At 45.9% G+C, this 18,968-nt stretch overlaps 1 protein-coding gene across 1 annotated transcript in view; it reads left to right on the top strand.

The window, feature by feature from the left end:
• The window catches only part of SLC2A9 (solute carrier family 2 member 9), a 90,327-nt gene extending 72,440 nt beyond the window's left edge, over positions 1–17,887 (top strand). The window contains exons 10-13 of the mRNA XM_015823841.1: positions 130–231; positions 1,554–1,629; positions 11,527–11,654; positions 17,633–17,887. Of these exons, the coding sequence (XP_015679327.1) occupies positions 130–231; positions 1,554–1,629; positions 11,527–11,654; positions 17,633–17,887 (561 nt within the window). The remainder of the gene's footprint in view (positions 1–129; positions 232–1,553; positions 1,630–11,526; positions 11,655–17,632) is intronic.
• Positions 17,888–18,968: the final 1,081 nt, after the last annotated feature.

Genomic DNA, 18,968 nt, shown 5'->3' with positions numbered 1-18,968 from the left:
ATTTGCCTTGCAAAAAGCTTAGCACTGTGATTTGAATGAGTTGCCTAAGGATGATTCTGTTCTACTAGGGTCTTAGGGTGAATCCATCCACCAGTTCTGTAAGATAATTAACCATCTATTTTTTTTCAGGGTTTAGTGATTGAAAGAGTTGGACGCAGACCTCTTTTGATTGGGGGATTTGGTTTGATGTTTTTCTTCTTCGTCATACTTACTGTGTGTATGAGTCTACAGGTCCGTAAATGTTAATTGATCTATTTTCTTTTAAATATGTTAAACCATCAAATTTAAACATTCTTTTTAATCATTTTTATATGCAAAAAAATTAGATCTTTTCTGTGCAACTTTGAATTAGAATAATGAACAAATACTAATTTCCTTTTTTCAACTGTATTTAAGAAGCAAGTTCAAACTTTACGTTGAAAATGTTACTGTAGTTTACAGGATTTGTAACAAACTGAGCATAATAATGAAGTGCTCCCCCTGATATCTATCTGCATTATATTTTTTCAATAATTCCTTCCCAGTTTTATTTATAGCAAACTGAAAAACATGGAAATGTTTCAGAAACATTGTGACAAACCGTGATTTTAAACTATGTCTTTACCAATCCTAATTTTCAGTTTTAAATAAAATCTCCTTTTACAAAGATTAAAGCATACTTCTCAGGATAACAGCAATGGAGGTAGTGAAAATTGCTTTGAGGCACAAAAGTTTGCTCTACTTTTCCAAAGATCTGTGACTGCTCTGCATAGCTGTCTGCCCAAGAGCTCTTTGGTCTGGTCGTATAGATCTTGAACATGTGAGGTGCTGTGTTAGTGAGTTGCCTTCTCGCTTGTGAATATTGATTTTTTATATATATTCTTATGAAATTTGAGTGTCAGAGCACTTCCCTAAATCTTGAATAACAAGGGGAAATGTAGAATTAAAACTTTGGGTTCAGCCAAATCCATTTCTGATGGAAATGTCAAGCAACCCAACAGTCTTAGTTCTGGGTAATCAGAGACTATGATTAGGTATGGCCTAGGCTGGTTTTGACAGCTTGGCAGGAGGTGACAGAGCTTGGCTGGCACTGAACTAGAAAGCTGTCCTACCAGACAGCTGTCCTGCCCTCTCTCTTTTTGGATGTCTTCCACTGTAGATGTCTAAGATGTCTCAGCCTGTAGAAAGTGTTTCTGTTTTTGTTCCCTTAATCTGAATAATAAAGCTGGGATTTATTTGCTACCCATGATATATTAATGACTAGAGTTTATTATTCTAAGCAGGTATTAGATGGCATACAGACTTCCAAAGATAGGGTATCAGCAAAGTGGACTTTGTATCACTGCAAATATTGTTGTTGCTCTCTACAAGAAGTCTGGGGATTTCTTCATATTTGATTTGTGATTTTTTTTTAATTGCCCAATAGCTATTCTGGATGGTTTAAAATAAAACATAATAAAAAGATACAATTTGAATAAAACACATACAATAAAACACAAAATAAAGACACTATATAAATTACTGTAAGTTTATATAAAAATAATTCATTTTTAATGTTACCATATATTTTTCAGGATCAAGCAGTCTGGCTTCGATATCTCAGTATAGTCTGCATTCTCACAATCATTGCCTCATTTTGCATCGGACCAGGTAATGCCCCTCTTTTCAAACATGCTCTGACAGAAAGAGTTGTGTTGGTTTTTCTAATATAATTAAATGGCTCATACTATGGCCTGTAGAGTTGGATTAGTGTGGGATAAGGGGTAAAAGAGGAAAAACAAAATATCTGTAATAGTATAAAGTATTATGTCCTTCAGGTAATAGTAGATATATTAGGGCAGATGAGAAAGAAATACTTATTAGGTTACATCTATCTAAGAATTTCACTGCTTTTGAAAATGTCAGCTTGTAATGATCACATAGATCTTCTCTACGATAATTGGTCACCCACTTGGCCCTTCAAATCTTGCAATGGTGTACCCATTGCCCTTGTAATAACATATTATATGATTATAAATCTAAATATATAAATTAAAATCTATTACATTATTTACAGAATACAGAATAACAGAGTTGGTGACATGGTTCCGAAAAGAAGTAGCTTTTCAAAGAACTTTGAGGCTTATTTACCTTAAAGAATCCTTTATTTTGCTACATAGCTTCGGCATGTAAAAATAAAGAAGCCAAAAACTGAAACCTCCCACCCCCAATCACCCGTAACAAAGCATAACTCACTCCTTCATTTTACAGTCATCAATCATATTCTCCAATTAGTGTAAAGTGTGAATTGCCCCCTCCCTATTTCTCCTGTTACAGCTGACCTTGGCTGTGCTGTGCTGAGATATTGTTATGATTAACTGGCATACTTTCCCATCTACTAGGCTAGTATTGTCTGCTTTAACTCTAGAAGTGATATGCAGGCTAAATAAAACATGTTTGCTTCTTCACATATGGCAAGCAAGAACATCCAATGTTAGCAGTCTTGACAGTTGGAAGGGACCTTGGAGTCCAACCCTCTGCCCAAGCAGCAGATCCTATATCCAGACAAATGCTGTCCAGTCTCTTCTTAAAAACCTCTAGTGTTGATGGACCCACAACTTCTGAAGGCAATCGGTTCCACTGATTGATTGTTCTCACTGTCAAGAAATTTCTCCTTAACTCTAGATTGGATCTCTCTTCGTGAAGTTTCCATCCGTTAGTTCTTGTCTTGCTCTCAGGTGCTTTGGAGAATAAATTGTCCCTCTCTTCTTTGTGACAAGTTCTCAAATATTGGAAGATTGCTGTCATGGCATCCCTAGTCATTTTTTTGTTAGACTAGACATACCCAGTTCCTGCAGGTGCCTTGATCATTTCTGCTATTTTCCGTATTCTTTCTAGAGTTACAATGTATTATTTTTATCATGGTGACCAGAACTGGACACTGTATTCCAAGTGTGTCAGGCTGATTGGGCTCTAGTTTCCTGGATCCATTTTTTCCCTTTTTTGAAATGGGAACCACATCAACTCTTTCCTAGTCCCCTGGTAGTTCCTAGGACTCCAGGTTCTTTGAAAGATTTAGTGGTTTAGTGGTTCTGAAATCACAACTGCCAGCAACTTCAGAAATGAGGGATGTAATCCATTTGGTACTGGTGATTTGAATTCTTCTAAGGTGGACAGGTGTTGTCCTTTGGATCAGGGTGTTTCAGGACTGGCTCTGCAGTGAACAGGCACTTCAACTTTTCAAAAGCTGTCTGGCAATCAAGGGACCAATCCAGGGGCTGCCTAGGCTTTGGTTTTGCCCCTCCCTATGTCTTTGGCAAATTGGTGATTGGTAGGACTATCTGGGCAAAAGTGGGGATTAATTGGTGGTAAAAGTTTGTGAAGCCCAGGAAACTCTGTAGTTGCCTCCTGGTCTGAGGGAACTCCCATTCCAGTATTGCCTTCACCTTACTAGGATCCATCTCCACTCCCTCACTGAAGATCTAATATCCCAGGTAGTCTAAGCAGGTGTTCTATCCCAGCCTATATCCGTCCTTGTTAAAGGCACAAGGTGGTTTGGGGACAACTCTTTTATCCGACCTCTGAGTTTTGTTTTGTTTAGGGAAAATTATACCCACTGTTTGGACGGTTTATCAGGTCTTTGTTTTCGTCGTTTTGTGTTAGGTTTACCTCCTTTAACAGGCGTGTTTTGTGCTACGTTTGTCTTTTCATCAGTGGTCGTTATGATTGTCTTGTACTAGGGTACTAGTACTTTGCAACAGTTGCCTTCAGCAACCAGCACCGCCCACACCTTCCCTTTTTATACAGCAGTCCCAAGGTGTTGCCTCTCAGTACCTTCTCCTCCTTCCCTGGAGTTGTCGTATTGACTGCTGCTGATCTGCTCTCACTAATTGCCGGCGTGTACGAGCATCAATCAATCTGTCTATCAGATGTGAGTCCTCCAAGTCTGACTCATTCTCCCCACACAGCTGAGCTTCATCAGGAACACGACTGGAGGGCCCAGGCTCTTCATCAAACCGTGAGTCTTGTAATTCATCAGAGCCTCCCTCTGACCCTGATGGCCCTTCAAATGCCTCCTCCACCTCCTCCTCAGATTCCCCAGACTCAGCTATTGGGAACACAGGCTGGCATGGAATCATGACACTATCCCGCACTGCAGGGCCCTTCCCCCGGGTCTGCTGATCCGGATGTGGTCGGGATGGGAATTGATCATGAAAGGCGGTCACCAAGGCAGGAGCATGAATGGTGGTCACATCCTCCCAGGTGAACTCCTCTGGTCCGTAGCCTTTCCATTCAATCAGGTACTGGAAGCGACCTTTCACCCAATGGGAGTCCCGAATGCTGGCAACCTCGTACTTGGGAGCACTGTCTCCATCACGTTGTTCTGGTGGGGGAGGTTCGGCTCGGCGAAGTGGACACGCCGGTTGCTCAGGGACCAACAGAGAACGGTGAAAGACCGGATGTACCCGCAGGGAACGTGGCAGAGTTAAGCGATAGGTGACCGGATTGATGACAGCCTTGATTGGGAACGGTCCTACATATCGGTGGTCTAATTTCTTGGCTGGCCGGGTTGACGGTAGGTTCCTGGTGGACAGCCATACCCGATCTCCCACCGTTAGTGGAGGCGTATCCCGCCTCGACCGATCAGCAAACCTTTTGTAGTCAGCCTTGGCCTTCTCTAACTGTCGCTGCACCAATCGATGGATCGCCTGTAACTCTGCCATGTAGTCGTTCACTGTTGGTACCGGTGAGTCTAGTGGGGAAAGAGGGAAAAACCGAGGGTGATATCCCACATTGGCTAAGACTGGTGTCATCTGCGTGGAGGTGTGCTGTGAGTTATTGAATGCAAACTCAGCCACCGCCAGATAGTCCACCCAATTGTTCTGCTGCTGATTGACATAGCAATGCAGGTATTGCTCGAGGATCCCGATGACCTTCTCGGTCCCTCCGTCAGTTTGGGGATGATGTGCGGACGAGAGGCAGATCTTGACATCCAACGCCTGCATCAACCCCTGCCAGAAACGGGCTGTGAACTGGACCCCTCTATCAGACATGACCCTATCAGGAAGGCCATGAAGTCGGAACACCTGCTGGATGAACATGCGACCGGTGGCGCGGGCAGATGGCAAGCCACGACATGGGATGAAATGCGCCATCTTGGTCAGCATGTCCACCACCACGAACACCATCGTGAATCCAGAAGACAGGGGTAAGTCCGTCAGGAAGTCCATGGACACAGCCCCCCAGGGTCTTTGGGGTGTCGGCAAGGGCTGCAGTAGTCCGGGTGGGGTCCCTGTCGCTGACTTGGCCTGCCTACATGGGATACAGGATGAGACGTAGGCCTGGACATCGTGTTAGACTCGGGGCCACCAGATGGTACGGGAGACCAAGTTCAGAGTCTTGAACAGGCCAAAATTCCCCGCTGCCAGATTGTCGTGACACTGGCTGAGGATGAGTCCCCTGAGCAGCCCTCCAGGAACATAGAGCCGATCACGATAGTGGAGGAGTCCATCCGTGACTGTCCATGGGGAATTGGGCCCCACCTCCTCCTTTCGCTGAGCCACCCACCCATCCTGCTGCTGGGCCTCCCGAATCCAAGCACGTACATCTATCGGCTCCCGCACTGCAGCAAAAGACTCGATAGGGAGCACTGTCCTGGGCAGAAGCTTGTCTTCTGCTCGGGAATATTCGGGCTTCCTGGACAGAGCATCCGCTGTTTGGTTGTGACCGCTGGTTATGTACATCACACGGAAATTGAACCTCGCAAAGAAGAGAGACCACCGGATCTGGTGTTGGTTCAATTTCCGAGCGGTCTGCTCGATAGTCATCTGGTAGAACTGGCACTTCTCCAGTTTGGCATACAGCCGATGTTCTCGGAGCCGCTGCAGGACTTGACGGAGATGCTGATGGTGCACCTCTCGCGACAGGGAGTAGATCAGGATGTCGTCCAAGTAAATCACGACAAACTGATCTAACAAGTCCCGGAAAATGTCATTCATAAAATGCTGAAACATGGCGGGGGCATTGGTCAGGCCAAATGGCATCACCGTGTACTCGAAGTGCCCATACCGAGTACCAAACGCCGTCTTCCACTCATCACCCAACCGAACTCTGACAAGGTTATAAGCTCCACGCAAGTCCAGTTTTGTGAAGATCTTTGCCTCACGGAGCCGGTCCAAGAGTTCGGGGATGAGGGGCAGCGGGTATCGGTTGCGCACCGTGATGGCATTTAATTTTCTATAAAGCCGCAATTCACCGGACTTCTTCTTGACAAAGAGCATGGGTGCAGATACTGGCGAGGACAAGGGCTGAATAAAACCCCGAGCCAAATTCTTGTCTAAAAAGTCCTGCAATGCGGCCAACTCGGGGTCTGACATGGAATACAAACGCCCCACTGGTAGAGGCGCGTCAGGGACTAAGTCAATGGGGCAGTCATAGGGCCTGTGCAGGGGCAATTGATCCGCCTCAGTCTCGCTTAAAACATCAGCATAATCCACCAATTCAGAGGGTAAGGAGACCCCCATGGGCCCCTCTACCTGACCAGCACAGATGTGGCAGGTGTGGTCCACGCACTGTAAGCTTGGAAAGGTGACCAAGTTCTGTGACCAATAAATCTATGGGTCATGCGCCTGGAGCCACGCCAGTCCCAAGACCACGGGGAAATGCAGGTCTGATGTGATATAGAACTGGATGGCCTCCTCATGTGAACTGATGGCCATACATAGCGGTTGCGTGGAGGCCTTAATTGGCCCAGACAGGAGCACTCGACCATCAATGGTCTCCACTAACATCGGTGGATCCACCGGGCATTGGGGAATCACCCATTTAGCCACAAATGCTGCGTCCATAAAGTTCGTAGTGGCCCCAGAGTCAATCAACGCATGGACGGGAATCTCCTTGGGCAACCTAGGGAGAATCAGGCACGCCTCCAATATCAGATGCCTTGGGGGTCCGTGGGCAGCATCTGAAGGGTGTCACTCAGTGTTGTGGGATGCCCGACCCAAAATGCCTTTCAGGTCGGGCATGGGCCATTTCCCAACAGGGGAGCAGATGGCAGTCTCGGGACAGGCTCAGTCACAGATGCCCCTCGTCGCTTCTTGGGGCAGAAAGCGGCCAAATGCCCAGGGTCCCCACAGTAAAAACACAACCCCCCCAAACATCACCTGTTCATCTCTGCCACTGATAGGCGAGGTCTGGCAGCACCTAACTCCATTGGCTCCTCCCTCTGGACCGGGGTCTCATGCACAACGGGGGCAGTACAGGTCACTGGGGTGGCACGGCGACTTCTTCGCTGCTGCAGCCGAGCGTCGATCCGCAGACAGAGATGAATGAGCCCATTAAGGTCCGGAGGAACATCAACATGGGCCAGCTCATCCAACATCTCCTCTGACAATCCATCCTGGAAAGCGTCCACGAGCGCAGCCTCATTCCAGGCTGAATCCTAGCTAAGCAGCCAAAATTCGCTGATATAGCCCTGCAGGGGGTGTTGGCCCTACCTCAGAGCTTTCAAATGCTGGGTAGCTGTCTGGGTCTTGATGGGGTCCTCATACATCATCCGCATGTAATCACAAAACCCCACAAAGTTGTCCATCAATGGACTAGGTTGGGCTAGCAGGGGTGTGCCCCAACGAGCTGCAGAACCAGAGAGCAGGCTTATCATAAACCCCACTTTATCCCGGTCAGTGGGGAAATCAGCCGCTCTCACACTGATATATAGGTGGCACTGTCCCATGAAAACAGGAAACATGTCCGGATTACCATCAAATTTGTCCAGCCTCGCCACTTGGCATTTTCTCCTGGGTGGTGATGGAGCAGCAGAAACATGGGCAGATAGCTGAGCAACTTGGACAGATAACAAAGCCAGCTGCTGGGAGAGCTGGGCATTCTCAGCACGTAGCTGCTCCATAATAGTAGGGGGTTAGGCTGAAGGCAAACTGTTCTATCCCAGCCTATAGCCATCCTTGTTAAAGGCATAAGGTGGTTTGGGGACAACTCTTTTATCCGACCTCTGAGTTTTGTTTTGTTTAGGGAAAATTATACCCACTGTTTGGACGGTTTATCAGGTCTTTGTTTTCGTCGTTTTGTGTTAGGTTTACCTCCTTTAACAGGCGTGTTTTGTGCTACGTTTGTCTTTTCATCAGTGGTCGTTATGATTGTCTTGTACTAGGGTACTAGTATTTTGCAACGGTTGCCTTCAGCAACCAGCACCGCCCACACCTTCCCTTTTTATACAGCAGTCCCAAGGCGTTGTCTCTCAGTGCCTTCTCCTCCTTCCCTGGAGTTGTCGTATTGACTGCTGCTGATCTGCTCTCGCTAATTGCCGGTGTGTACGAGCATCAATCAATCTGTCCATCAGGTGTGAGTCCTCCAAGTCTGATTCATTCTCCCCATACAGCTGAGCTTCATCAGGAACACGACTGGAGGGCCCAGGCTCTTCATCAAACCGTGAGTCTTGTAATTCATCAGAGCCTCCCTCTGACCCTGATGGCCCTTCAAATGCCTCCTCCACCTCCTCCTCAGATTCCCCAGACTCAGCTGTTGGGAACACAGGCTGGCATGGAATCACGACAGCAGGTCTTGTGAAACTCATAGTTAGTTAGCTTCATGTAGAGTTGGGCTTCCTGCAGTTTCCTGAGTACAACTCTGACTAGCTTCACGTGTTCTTCAGGGATCTCAGTGTATATCAATATATCATTCAAGTACACCAAGACTCCTTGTATAGGTGCTTGTGCAGGACCTCATTTATCAATTGAATGAATATGGCAGGAGCCCCTTACTGCCCGAATGACATCACTTGGAACTGATAGCAGCTTAACAATTAAACACTGTTTTCCACTCGTCCCCTTCCTTAATCCTTACTTGGTAATACACCTCCTTCAAGTCCAGCTTCGTGAAGATTTTCCCATTTGCCAAATAGCTTAGCATGTTCCTCATAAGGGGGAGAGGGTACAGTACATGTTTTCCACACATATGCAATTCAGCCCCTTATAGTCGATGCACAGTCTAAGGGACCCGTCCTTTTCTTTGAAAAGCATCGGGGCTGCCATTCTCAATTTCACTGGCTGGGTTTTTGTCTATGAATGCCTGGAGCTCATCCATCTCTCTAGGGGTCATAGAATACATTTTCGGCTTAGGCAGTTTGGCTCCTCCCTAATCGGTGGGTCGGTGAGGTGGGAGCACATCTGATTCCTTTTTGCTAAAAACTCTCAGCTAGGTCACAATATTCTGCTGGAATTAGCGGCTCTAACCCACCATCTCCTCTTAATGTATTTGTGGCTTTCACTTCTACTTTTCTAGCTGCAGGCACATGAGAGGCTCCTTGCACTTTCCCTGGCTCTTGCTGATTAATGGCTCTTCTTTGCATCCACCACCTTTCTCTATCCCAGCTCACAGGGCGGTTCCATTTTTTCCACCATGCTAGTCCTAGCATGGGCTCAGTCACCCTGGGGACTACAGTAAACGTAACAGTCTCTACTTGAATCCCCACTTTGAGCCGAACCAGCTCGGTTAGGCAGGTGGCTGGCTTGCCTCCTGTTATTGACCTGTCTAGTTGGGAAATGCTATGGGTCGCCTCAGTTTTCTTAGCCTCAGTCCTTGCCTTTCCATCACCTGGATGCTGACCATGCACTGGGTGCAACTGAGTCAAGAAACACCATGATGGCCTCCCTTGCCCCCGAGGAGAGCACCACAATCTCCACTTGAGCTGTCATGGGGATGATGATGCCACTTACCAATTGGATCGTCTTCCCCCTCACTGTCATTCTCATAGAAGACTATACCCTTTCAGTAGTTGGTTGGAGTTCCCTCCTCCTTGCTAGACTGAGGAGAGAACTCAACCACTTGCTGCCACATGCATGTCTTCTCCTTCGGCTTTGCTGGGGGTCTCTTTTTCTTGGGTTGGCTAGTGGGCATAGGAGTGGTTGTTGGTCATGATGTGAGGCACTTGGCTGCTCAATGGCAGGCTTCTGGGGCTTGGCGAGGGTTGCCTCCACTGCCAAGGGTGTGCCCCCCCTTCCCACCCCAGGGCCTGGGCATCTCTCAGGCATCTCTCAGGCTTTCCTGCATGGTGTGCTCTTGGAACTCCATCAGGTTGATCTCCACTTCACTGGCCACTTGGAACCACACTTGCAAGTTCCTCAGCACTCCTCAGGATATGCAGTTCTGGTATAGCTCTCAATCTAGTCTCCCTTGGAAGTAGGAGACCAGCATGCACTTGGGCCAGTCAGGAAGGTGGCTGGCTAGGCTGCAGAAGTCCTGGATGTACTCTGCCACCAGCTGCTTTCCCCGCTTAAGGCTGCGGATGTGGGATTCAGCACCCCAGGCTACCATGGGATCCTCAAACTGCCCCCCCCAGGATCTGCATGAACACACCTAGATTGATCAGCTCCCATGCTCCAGCATTGTACAGGGACACCAGCCATCCAGCAATGCCACCCTCCAGGTTGGGCGCCACTGCATGAACCTGGGCTGCATCGTCTGGGTACATTCCTCCATAGCACTCCATCTGGGCTAAGAGGTGAGCCAGCTTGCTCAAGACCCCATCAAACTACACCATGGGCGATGGTCACTCAACTCTGACCACAATGTACCCAGGCAGTAGGACCACTGGATCCTATCTGCTAGTGAAGAGATAATTCTGCTGGCCAAAGGTGAAAAAGGACATAGAAGCTTATGTGGCCAGCTGCCCTGTGTGCGCTTCAATGAAATGAATGCCTGGGAAGCCCCCCCCCCCCAGGTTACTGTAGCTGGTAGTCAACCCAATGAACCCCTGGGTGGACTTTATTGTGGATTTGCCAGAGAGCACAGGTAATGTAATTTGGACCATTACAGACATATTCTCCAAGCAGGCACATTTTGTGGTGTGCCCAAAGATTCCCTCCACCCAATAATAGACCAGAATTAAAACAGTGATGCTTATACTAATAATTTGTAGACAAGTACATACTCAAAAGACCAGGAAGATAAAACACTTTCAAATTAGGGATTTTAAGAGAATTGGTCAGTTTGTCCTGTATCAAATTAAAATTGACTCCTTCCTTCAGGCAAAAAGTTGTGTATTTGGAGCATATGAACAGAAGATGGACTAAAAAAAATCATTAAATTTGTCAAATTGAGGGAAGTAAAAAGAGAAGACAATGGATAAGATTAGTATGATGTCATTGGAAGAACAATTGGGATTATTAAAATCAAGTCAGGATGCCAAGTATTCGTTCTCATAGCAGGACATGCCATTTACAAGGAATCAAACCTATTAGCTCTTGTTTGCATTTATCATTCTTTTTTAATGGAATATGGTAAAATAAAATTAATTTCAGTATATAATGATTAACAATAATGATTACCATGTCTGCAGATTATGTATTTTATAACATTCTCATCTGTTTCTAACCAATATCAAATATGTTTAATCAGATTTAATCTTATTTACAAGAGGATGAAAGGCCTCATGGTAACCCATTGCTGAGTAAACGTTAGCAATAGGTTCCTGGCCTGAATAGGTTCCTCAGGCCTGTTTTTCTTATTAGCAATAGGTTTATGAAATACCTATTTTTTATCTCTTCCTTGCAGGTGGAATTCCATTTATCCTCACCGCAGAGTTCTTTCCACAGTCTCAAAGACCAGCAGCATATATGATTGCTGGAATAACCAACTGGCTCTGCAATTTCATAGTTGGACTCCTTTTCCCTTTCATTCAGGTATGGGCTCCAAATTACAGAAGGCACTAGAACATTTTAAAAAGGGCAAAATATGATTTGAAGTGAAATCTGTACTTAACTCTCTTGATCTAGTTATAGTGGCTTTTTCAGTTCGTTTTAAAACATCTGATTTAACCCAAAGGTGCTTTTTTAAGAGGCAACTGGACTTTCTTGATGTTCTTTGAAGATGTGTTGCTTCTCATTGAAGAAGCTTCTTCAGTTCTGACTGGATGGTGGGGAATGGAAGGATTTATATTCCTTGCAGACAGCTGGTTATTTGCATTCTTTTAGAGAGTCATTGAGGCCACTTGGAGGTTTATCTGTGTCCTCAAGGTCACCTGAATGGTGCAAATGGGTGTGGAGCCTTCTTGGAACTGCTGAAAGGACTGTGTTGTAGACTGGAGATAGAGGATGTCATATCTCTCCCCCTCTACTGTTCAATTTTGACATAGATGGCCTCTTTGACCCTTCTTTCAAACCAGCAGTCGTCTCTGTCCAAAATGTGGACTTTGTCTTTTAAATGCAGATGGACTGCTGAATCTTGTCCTGATGGGTTTGTTCTATATTGTGTCATGTGTTTATGAAGTGTTGTTTTGCTTCCCCAATGTACAAATCTGTACATGTCTCACTGCATTGTACTGCATATATCACATTGCTAAGTTTGTGTCTGGGTGTTTTTTCCTCGGGGTGGACAAGCTTAGAGTCCTTTCAGCAGTCATTTGCACCTGAGTGGTGCTTAGAGTAGAATAGAGCTGGAAGAGACTCTGGAGGTCTTCTAGTCCAGCACCCTGCTTAAGCAGGAGAACCTACACCATCTCGGACAGATTATTATCTAGTCTTTTCTTAAAAATCTCCAGTGATGGGGCACCCACAATTTCTGGGGGTAAGCTGTCCCACTGGTTGATTCTCCTCACTGTCATGAAGTTTCTCCTTAATTCCAGGTTGCTTCTCTCCTTGATCAGTTTCCAACCATTGTTTCTTGTCCTTCCCTCTGGTGCTCTGGTGAACAACCTGACCCCTTCTGCCTGTGGCAGCCCCTCAGATACTGGAATATTGCTATCATGTCTCCCCCATTTCTTCTTTTCTTTAGACTAGCCCACGGGTCGGCAAACCGCGGCTCCGGAGCCGCATGTGGCTCTTTCAGCCGTCTCCTGAGGCTCCCTGTCCTCAGCCACCATGTGCAGTCTGAAAAAAAAAAGTGGGACTAAAAAAGTTCAACCAGTCAATTCAAACTTTGTGAGAAGTTTGAATTGATTGGTTGAACTTCTTGGTTTGTGAGACTGCCCACAAACCTCTTTCCTTCTTCGGACTGCACATGGTGGCAGCGGAGGAAGAGCCAGGAGGATTGCTGGAAAGGTGGCAGAACCTGGGTAAGGAGCCGCGGGTGGCCACTCTCGGGATGCCTCTTCCCTGCCCGGCGGGTCTCTCCTCGCCTTGCTCCGCAGATCTCCATGGCCTCTTTTGAGAGATTCCCCCCCTCTTTTGAGAGATTCCCCCACGGCGCCTGCCGGTCCTTTCCCCACCTGCTGCGCGGCGCCCCTTGGCCGTCCTCCCGCTGTCGCCACTGCCGCCTCTGCCAGTCATGCTGGGTGAGGCTGGAGGCTCTCCGCCGCCCGGCTCCACCTCGGCCCCATTGGTGGTGCCTTCCTTGGCCTCTTTCGAGGAGCTGCCACTGCCCTTCGCCATCCTCCCATCGCAGCCACTGCCGGTTGCGCTAAGCAAGGCCGGAGAGGTGGTGGCAACCAGACAGCTGTGCCCCTTCGCCATCCTCCCACTGCCGCCACTGCCGTGGGGCTCTCCACCAATCGGCCCCACCTCTGCCCCATCAGTGGTGCCTTCCTCAGCCGCTTTCGGGGAGCCGCCGCCACCCTTCACCATCCTCCCACCACCGCCACTGCCGGTTGCGCTGAGCGAGGCTGGAGAGGTGGCGGCAACCAGGCAGCTGCGCCCCTTTGCCGTCCTCCCACTGCTGCCGCTGCCGCGGGGCTCTCCACCACCTCGGCCCCATCAGTGGTGCCTTCCTCGGCCGCTTTTGGGGAGACGCTGCCGCCCTTTGCCATCCTCCCACCACCACCGCCGCTGCTGCCAGTCGCGCTGAACAAGGGCGGAGAGGTGGCGGCAACTGGGCAGCCGTGCCTCTTCACCATCCTCCTGCTGCCGCTGCCACAGGGCTCTCCACCGCCCGGCCCCACATCGGCCCCATCGGTGGCACCTTCCTCGGCTGCTTTCGGGGAGCCACTGCCACCCTTCACCATCCTCCCACCACCGCCACTGCCGGTTGCGCTGAGCGAGGCCGGAGAGGTGNCGGAGAGGTGGCGGCAACCAGGCAGCTGCGCCCCTTTGCTGTCCTCCCACTGCTGCCGCTGCCGTGGGGCTCTCCACCACCTCGGCCCCATCAGTGGTGCCTTCCTCGGCCGCTTTTGGGGAGACGCCGCCGCCCTTTGCCATCCTCCCACCACCACCGCCGCTGCTGCCAGTCGCACTGAGCGAGGCCGGAGAGGTGGTGGCAACCGGACAGCCGCGCCTCTTCGCCGTCCTCCCACTACCGCTGTTGCCACGGGGCTCTCCACCACCCAGCCCCACCTCGGCTACATCGGTAGCGCCTTCCTCAGTCGCTTTCGGGGAGCCGCCGCCGCCACCACCCTCAGTGCTGCAAGAGAAGGAGACCTTGGGCTGTGAGGCCGGCGGCGGGTCAGGACCCCCTCATTCCCGCAGCGGCACTCCTCTTGTGATGGCGAAATGGCCAAGGATGCGGTGGGGGCAGCAACCGGGCCGGCGGCGGTGGGGACCCCCGACAATGCTGCAGTGGCCACCGCCATGCCGCCACCGGAGCCGCTGCCTCCCGTCCTGCTCCCCCTCCCCGCCCCTTCGGCACCGTCTGCCTTTCATTCTCTCTCTCTCTCCTCACCTGGAGAGAGAGAGAGAGAGAGAGAGAGAGGGAGAGAGGAAAGAGAGAGAGGAAAGAGAAAGAGAGAGAGAGGAAAAAAAGAGAGGAAAGAGAGAGAAAGAGAGGAAACGGAGAGAGAGGAAAGAGAAAGAGAGAGGAAAGAGAGAGAGAGAAAGAAAGGGAGAGAAAGAGGGAGAGGAAAAAGAGAAAGAGAGAGGGAGAGGAAAGAGAAAAAGAGAGAAAGAAAGAGAGAGAGGGAGAGGAAAGAGAGTGAGAGAGAGGAAAGAGAGAAAGAGAGAGTGAGAGGAAGAGGAAAGAGAAAAAGACAGGAAAGAGAGAAAGAGAGAGGGAGAGGAAAGAGGGAGAAAGGAAAGAGAGGAAAGAAAGAGGAAAGAGAAAGAGGGAGAGGGGGAGAGGAGAGAGAAAGAGAGAAGGGGAGAGGAAAGAGAAAAAGAGGAAAGAGAGAGAGAAAGAGGGAGAGAGGAAAGAAAGAGAAAGAGGGAGAGGAAGAGGAAAGAGACAAAAAGAGAGAGGAAAGAGAGAGAGACAGACAGAGAGAGAGAGAGACCCTTTTGACATCTAAAATGAAGATAACACTGCACATATCCTATTTTACCTTTATTTTATATATACAGTGCTTTTTTTGAAAAAAAAAATGTGCCAAAACTCACACACGTCATACAATCCGCCTTGCCTACCCTACAAGGTTCCATCCAAAAAAGGTGCCAGAACTCTGTTCTGGGCGTTTTATGACAAAAAAAGCCCTGTATACACACACACACACACAATAAAGGTAAAAAAGGATATATGCAGTGTTACCTTCATTTTAGATATCAAAAGGGTTTTGCGGCTCCCAGCGTTTTGTTTTCATTGGAAAACGGGTCCAAATGGCTCTTTGAGTGTTTTGGGTTGCCTACCCCTGGACTAGCCAAACCTAAGTCCTACAGCCGTTCTTTGTATGTTTTAGCCTCCAGACCTTTGATCATCTTAGTTGCTTTTCTCTGATTTTTTTCCAAACTCTCAACATCTTTTTTGTGATATGGTGACCAAAATTGGCTGCAGTATTCCAGGTGTGGTCTTACTAGGGCTTTGTAAAGCGGTACTAGTACTTCACGTGATCTTGATTCTATGCCTCTGTTTATACAACCCAGGATTGTATTAGTTTTTTTGGTTGCGCTGCACACTGCTGGCTCATAGTCAAGTGATCGTCCACTAGGACTACAAGGTCCCTCTCACAGTTACTGTTTTTAAGCCAGGTCTCACCCAATCTGTATTCATGCCTTTGATTTTTCCTGCCTAAGTGTAAGACTTTGCTTTTCTCCACATTGAAACTCATTTTGTTGGATAGGGCCCATTGTTCGAGTTTGTCAAGATCTTTTTGGATCCTGAGTTTGTCTTCTGGGGTGTTGGCTACTCCTGTCAGTTTGGTGTCATCTGCAAATTTGATGAGTTCCCCTTCAATTCCCTCATCTGTCATTCAATTCCTTCAACTAAGTCATTAATGAAGACATTGTAGAGTATTGGGCCTAAGACGGAACTTGTGGTACCCCACTGCTTACTGGTGCAAATGAGTGTGGAGCCTTCTTGGAACTGCTGAAAGGTTTGGCCTGTAAAAATCTCACTCTTGGGAAAGGGAAGGGGCAACTGACAGGCCTGCCCTCAAATCTGACCATTATTGCTTGCCCCTTTTTCTTTCTCAGCATGCCTTCCAAACCTATTTTTCTAAAATGTAATCTTAAAAAATGTTTAATCTATATTATCCTTTCCATTGTTATTTAATTATTATTGCTAGTTCTGGACAAATACCCTATTTTGGGGTTACTTGACTTTCTGGTTTTTATCATAATATGTATATAGAATTATAGCAGCCGAGCCTTTGGGATGAAAGATTGGAAACTGTAAACTTCTCTATTTCCAGTCCACGGGGGGGGGGTTGCCTTTATCTGACATTTTTCCTGCTTAAACCTGGCTTATGAGGGGGGCCCCAATCCCTGGTCTGTGGACCAGTACTGGGCCGCAGCATGCCAGCAACTGGCCTGCACAAACAAGTAAAGCCCCACCCATGAGATGTAGGCAGCACACGAAACCATGCACCCTCCGGTCCATGGAAAAACCTCTCCACGGAATTGATCCCTGGTGTCCAAAAGGTAGGGGACCTCTGCTCTATCCTGTGTGTCTTACTGCCAAATAAAAGAAAAAATGATAAAAAAGAAATAAATTTCATAGTACCACCTTTTGGCCTTATAGTATTGAAATTTGTGGCTAGAGAAATTGATCCCCCCTCGAGATAGACCAATCTCATAAGAGATAAATAGGATAAAATATAATTTTAAAATATTTAAATATTTTTATTTAAAAAATAATGTATTTATTTATTTTTTATATAAAAAAGAATAGCTTTAAGTTATTACATGCAAACTATCGTGGGCCAGGGATATAAAAATAAAAACATAGGGCAATTTAAATAAAATAATAATAGAAGAATTAATTGAAAAATACACAGGAAAAGACAAGGTTCTGAACAGAGATAGAGCATGTTGATCTGTTCCTATTTTTGAGGCAACTTAATAAAGAAGTACTAATTTGCAAAACAAAAAACACACAAGGGCTGAACCTCCTTTTAAAAACATCCAAAAATGAGAAACCACAAACTCCCTTGGTAACTTATACAGGCTCTTACCTTTAGGAAATTTTTCCTTATATTTAAATAAAGCTTAGGTAACTAGAACTTGTACCCCTTTATTTTTCACCCTAATTTTTGTTACCATGAAAAATAGTTCTGATCCTACATAATTTTCTATGTAATTAAATAGCACAGTTTTAACAGAATATCATGAGAGGTAATGGTTAAGAATATGTGGGGATAGTCCAAAATAGCTGGATGGTTTTTTTACATGTTTTTGTTGTTTGTAAGCCAGAGAGATCAAAATATGGTGTTAGGCTTCAAAGGATATTATGAAATGCTGTTAATAGAAAGCACGTGTTAGTCAAAGAAAGATGTTCTTTCTCTTACATTTGTAGATTGAGACTGGCTTGATATCTGTGATAGGGATCCTGATAATCCAGGTTTCATTTTGCTTTGTGTTTTCAGGAAAGATTACAAACATACTGTTTCCTGGTTTTTGCTGCCATCTGTCTTGCTGGAGCCATTTTCCTTTTTTGTGTGTTACCCGAAACAAAAACAAAAACACTTGCTGAAATTAACCAAGCATTTGCGAAGAAGAAAATGCCTCTGGAAATCCAGGAAATGGGTTATTTTGACCCTAAGGGAAAATCAAGTGAAGTAGAAGAATCCAATTTTTGTCATTCACTGGAAAATGAAAAAAACAAAAATGAAATGGCCTAAATTCAATTTTTACATGGTTGTTTGTTGTTTTGTTTTTTTTTTGTTTTTTGCATTTTAACAAAGCTATTTATTGATTTCCTTGTGTTTGGAGAGAAATTGTAACTAGAGTTGATAAAGAGTCAAAAAAATGAGGAACTGGATTATTTGAGCAAGATCATTGATTCATTTAACTATGCAAATTCACATCTGAGCATTGATTGAGGCATGTAGTGTCATGTTAAACAGCTAGCATTTCCAATGAAACTTGCTTGATTAATTGTGGGAGTGCAGTGACATTTATTGCTAGATTGGGTTCATGGCAGCTATCTCTCTTAATGCATGATTCACTTCCTCGAGCATATGGTTTGCAAATTTTAAAACCTATTTTTTATTTAAAATTTTAATTAAAATTCAGATTTTTTTATAGTGAAGATTGGATTTATGGAGTTTTGCAGATAGCTTCTTAGACTCATGGCAATTCTATCTATGAGGACATATTTAAATCTCAGATCTTAAGTATCTTTTGCTTTTTAAATAAAATCAGGGCTTTAGGTTTTTGTGGTCCATTTTTATTTTACATCTCTGAGTGGCAGTTACTTTGTAAATAAAATTTAGTAAATGTGTATTTGAACATAGTAGCTCAAGCAATATTATCTAGTGCTTACAGTATCTTTACCCCAAGTCAGCCCAATGATAAAAACATACCTTGCTTTGTGGTTCATCTTTATCAGGTTGTAAATATAGTTTTAGTTGAATACATTGTTAAAATAAAAATGTAACAAAGTTGATGCTCAAGAATATTGGTAAAGTATTTAAGTACTTTGCTCATTGCTATTTTGAATGCAAATTGTGCTCCCTGCCGTAAATACCACTATCTCCCAAATATTGTTTTTTTAAACTTGCGCATATCTATTTTATTTTATTAGTTTTAGAGGCCATGTAACTCTCAGACAATTCTGGGCAGCTCACATTTTAATAGTGAGAAACAGTAAAATGAAGAGAAAAGCAATGACTGTGTGGGAAGTCAAAGCCCCAGAGAAGGAAATATTAAAAAAGGAAAAAATATTTTTCACCAAAAGGATTTTTAAAAGCATTTTTTGAA

The sequence above is a fragment of the Protobothrops mucrosquamatus genome, unplaced genomic scaffold (assembly GCF_001527695.2).
Source record: "Protobothrops mucrosquamatus isolate PMUCROS unplaced genomic scaffold, P.Mucros_1.0 scaffold2009, whole genome shotgun sequence".
Classification (NCBI taxonomy): Eukaryota; Metazoa; Chordata; class Lepidosauria; order Squamata; family Viperidae; genus Protobothrops; species Protobothrops mucrosquamatus.
Note: the sequence above shows the minus strand (reverse complement) of the source record. Positions and strands in the feature narration are given on the sequence as shown.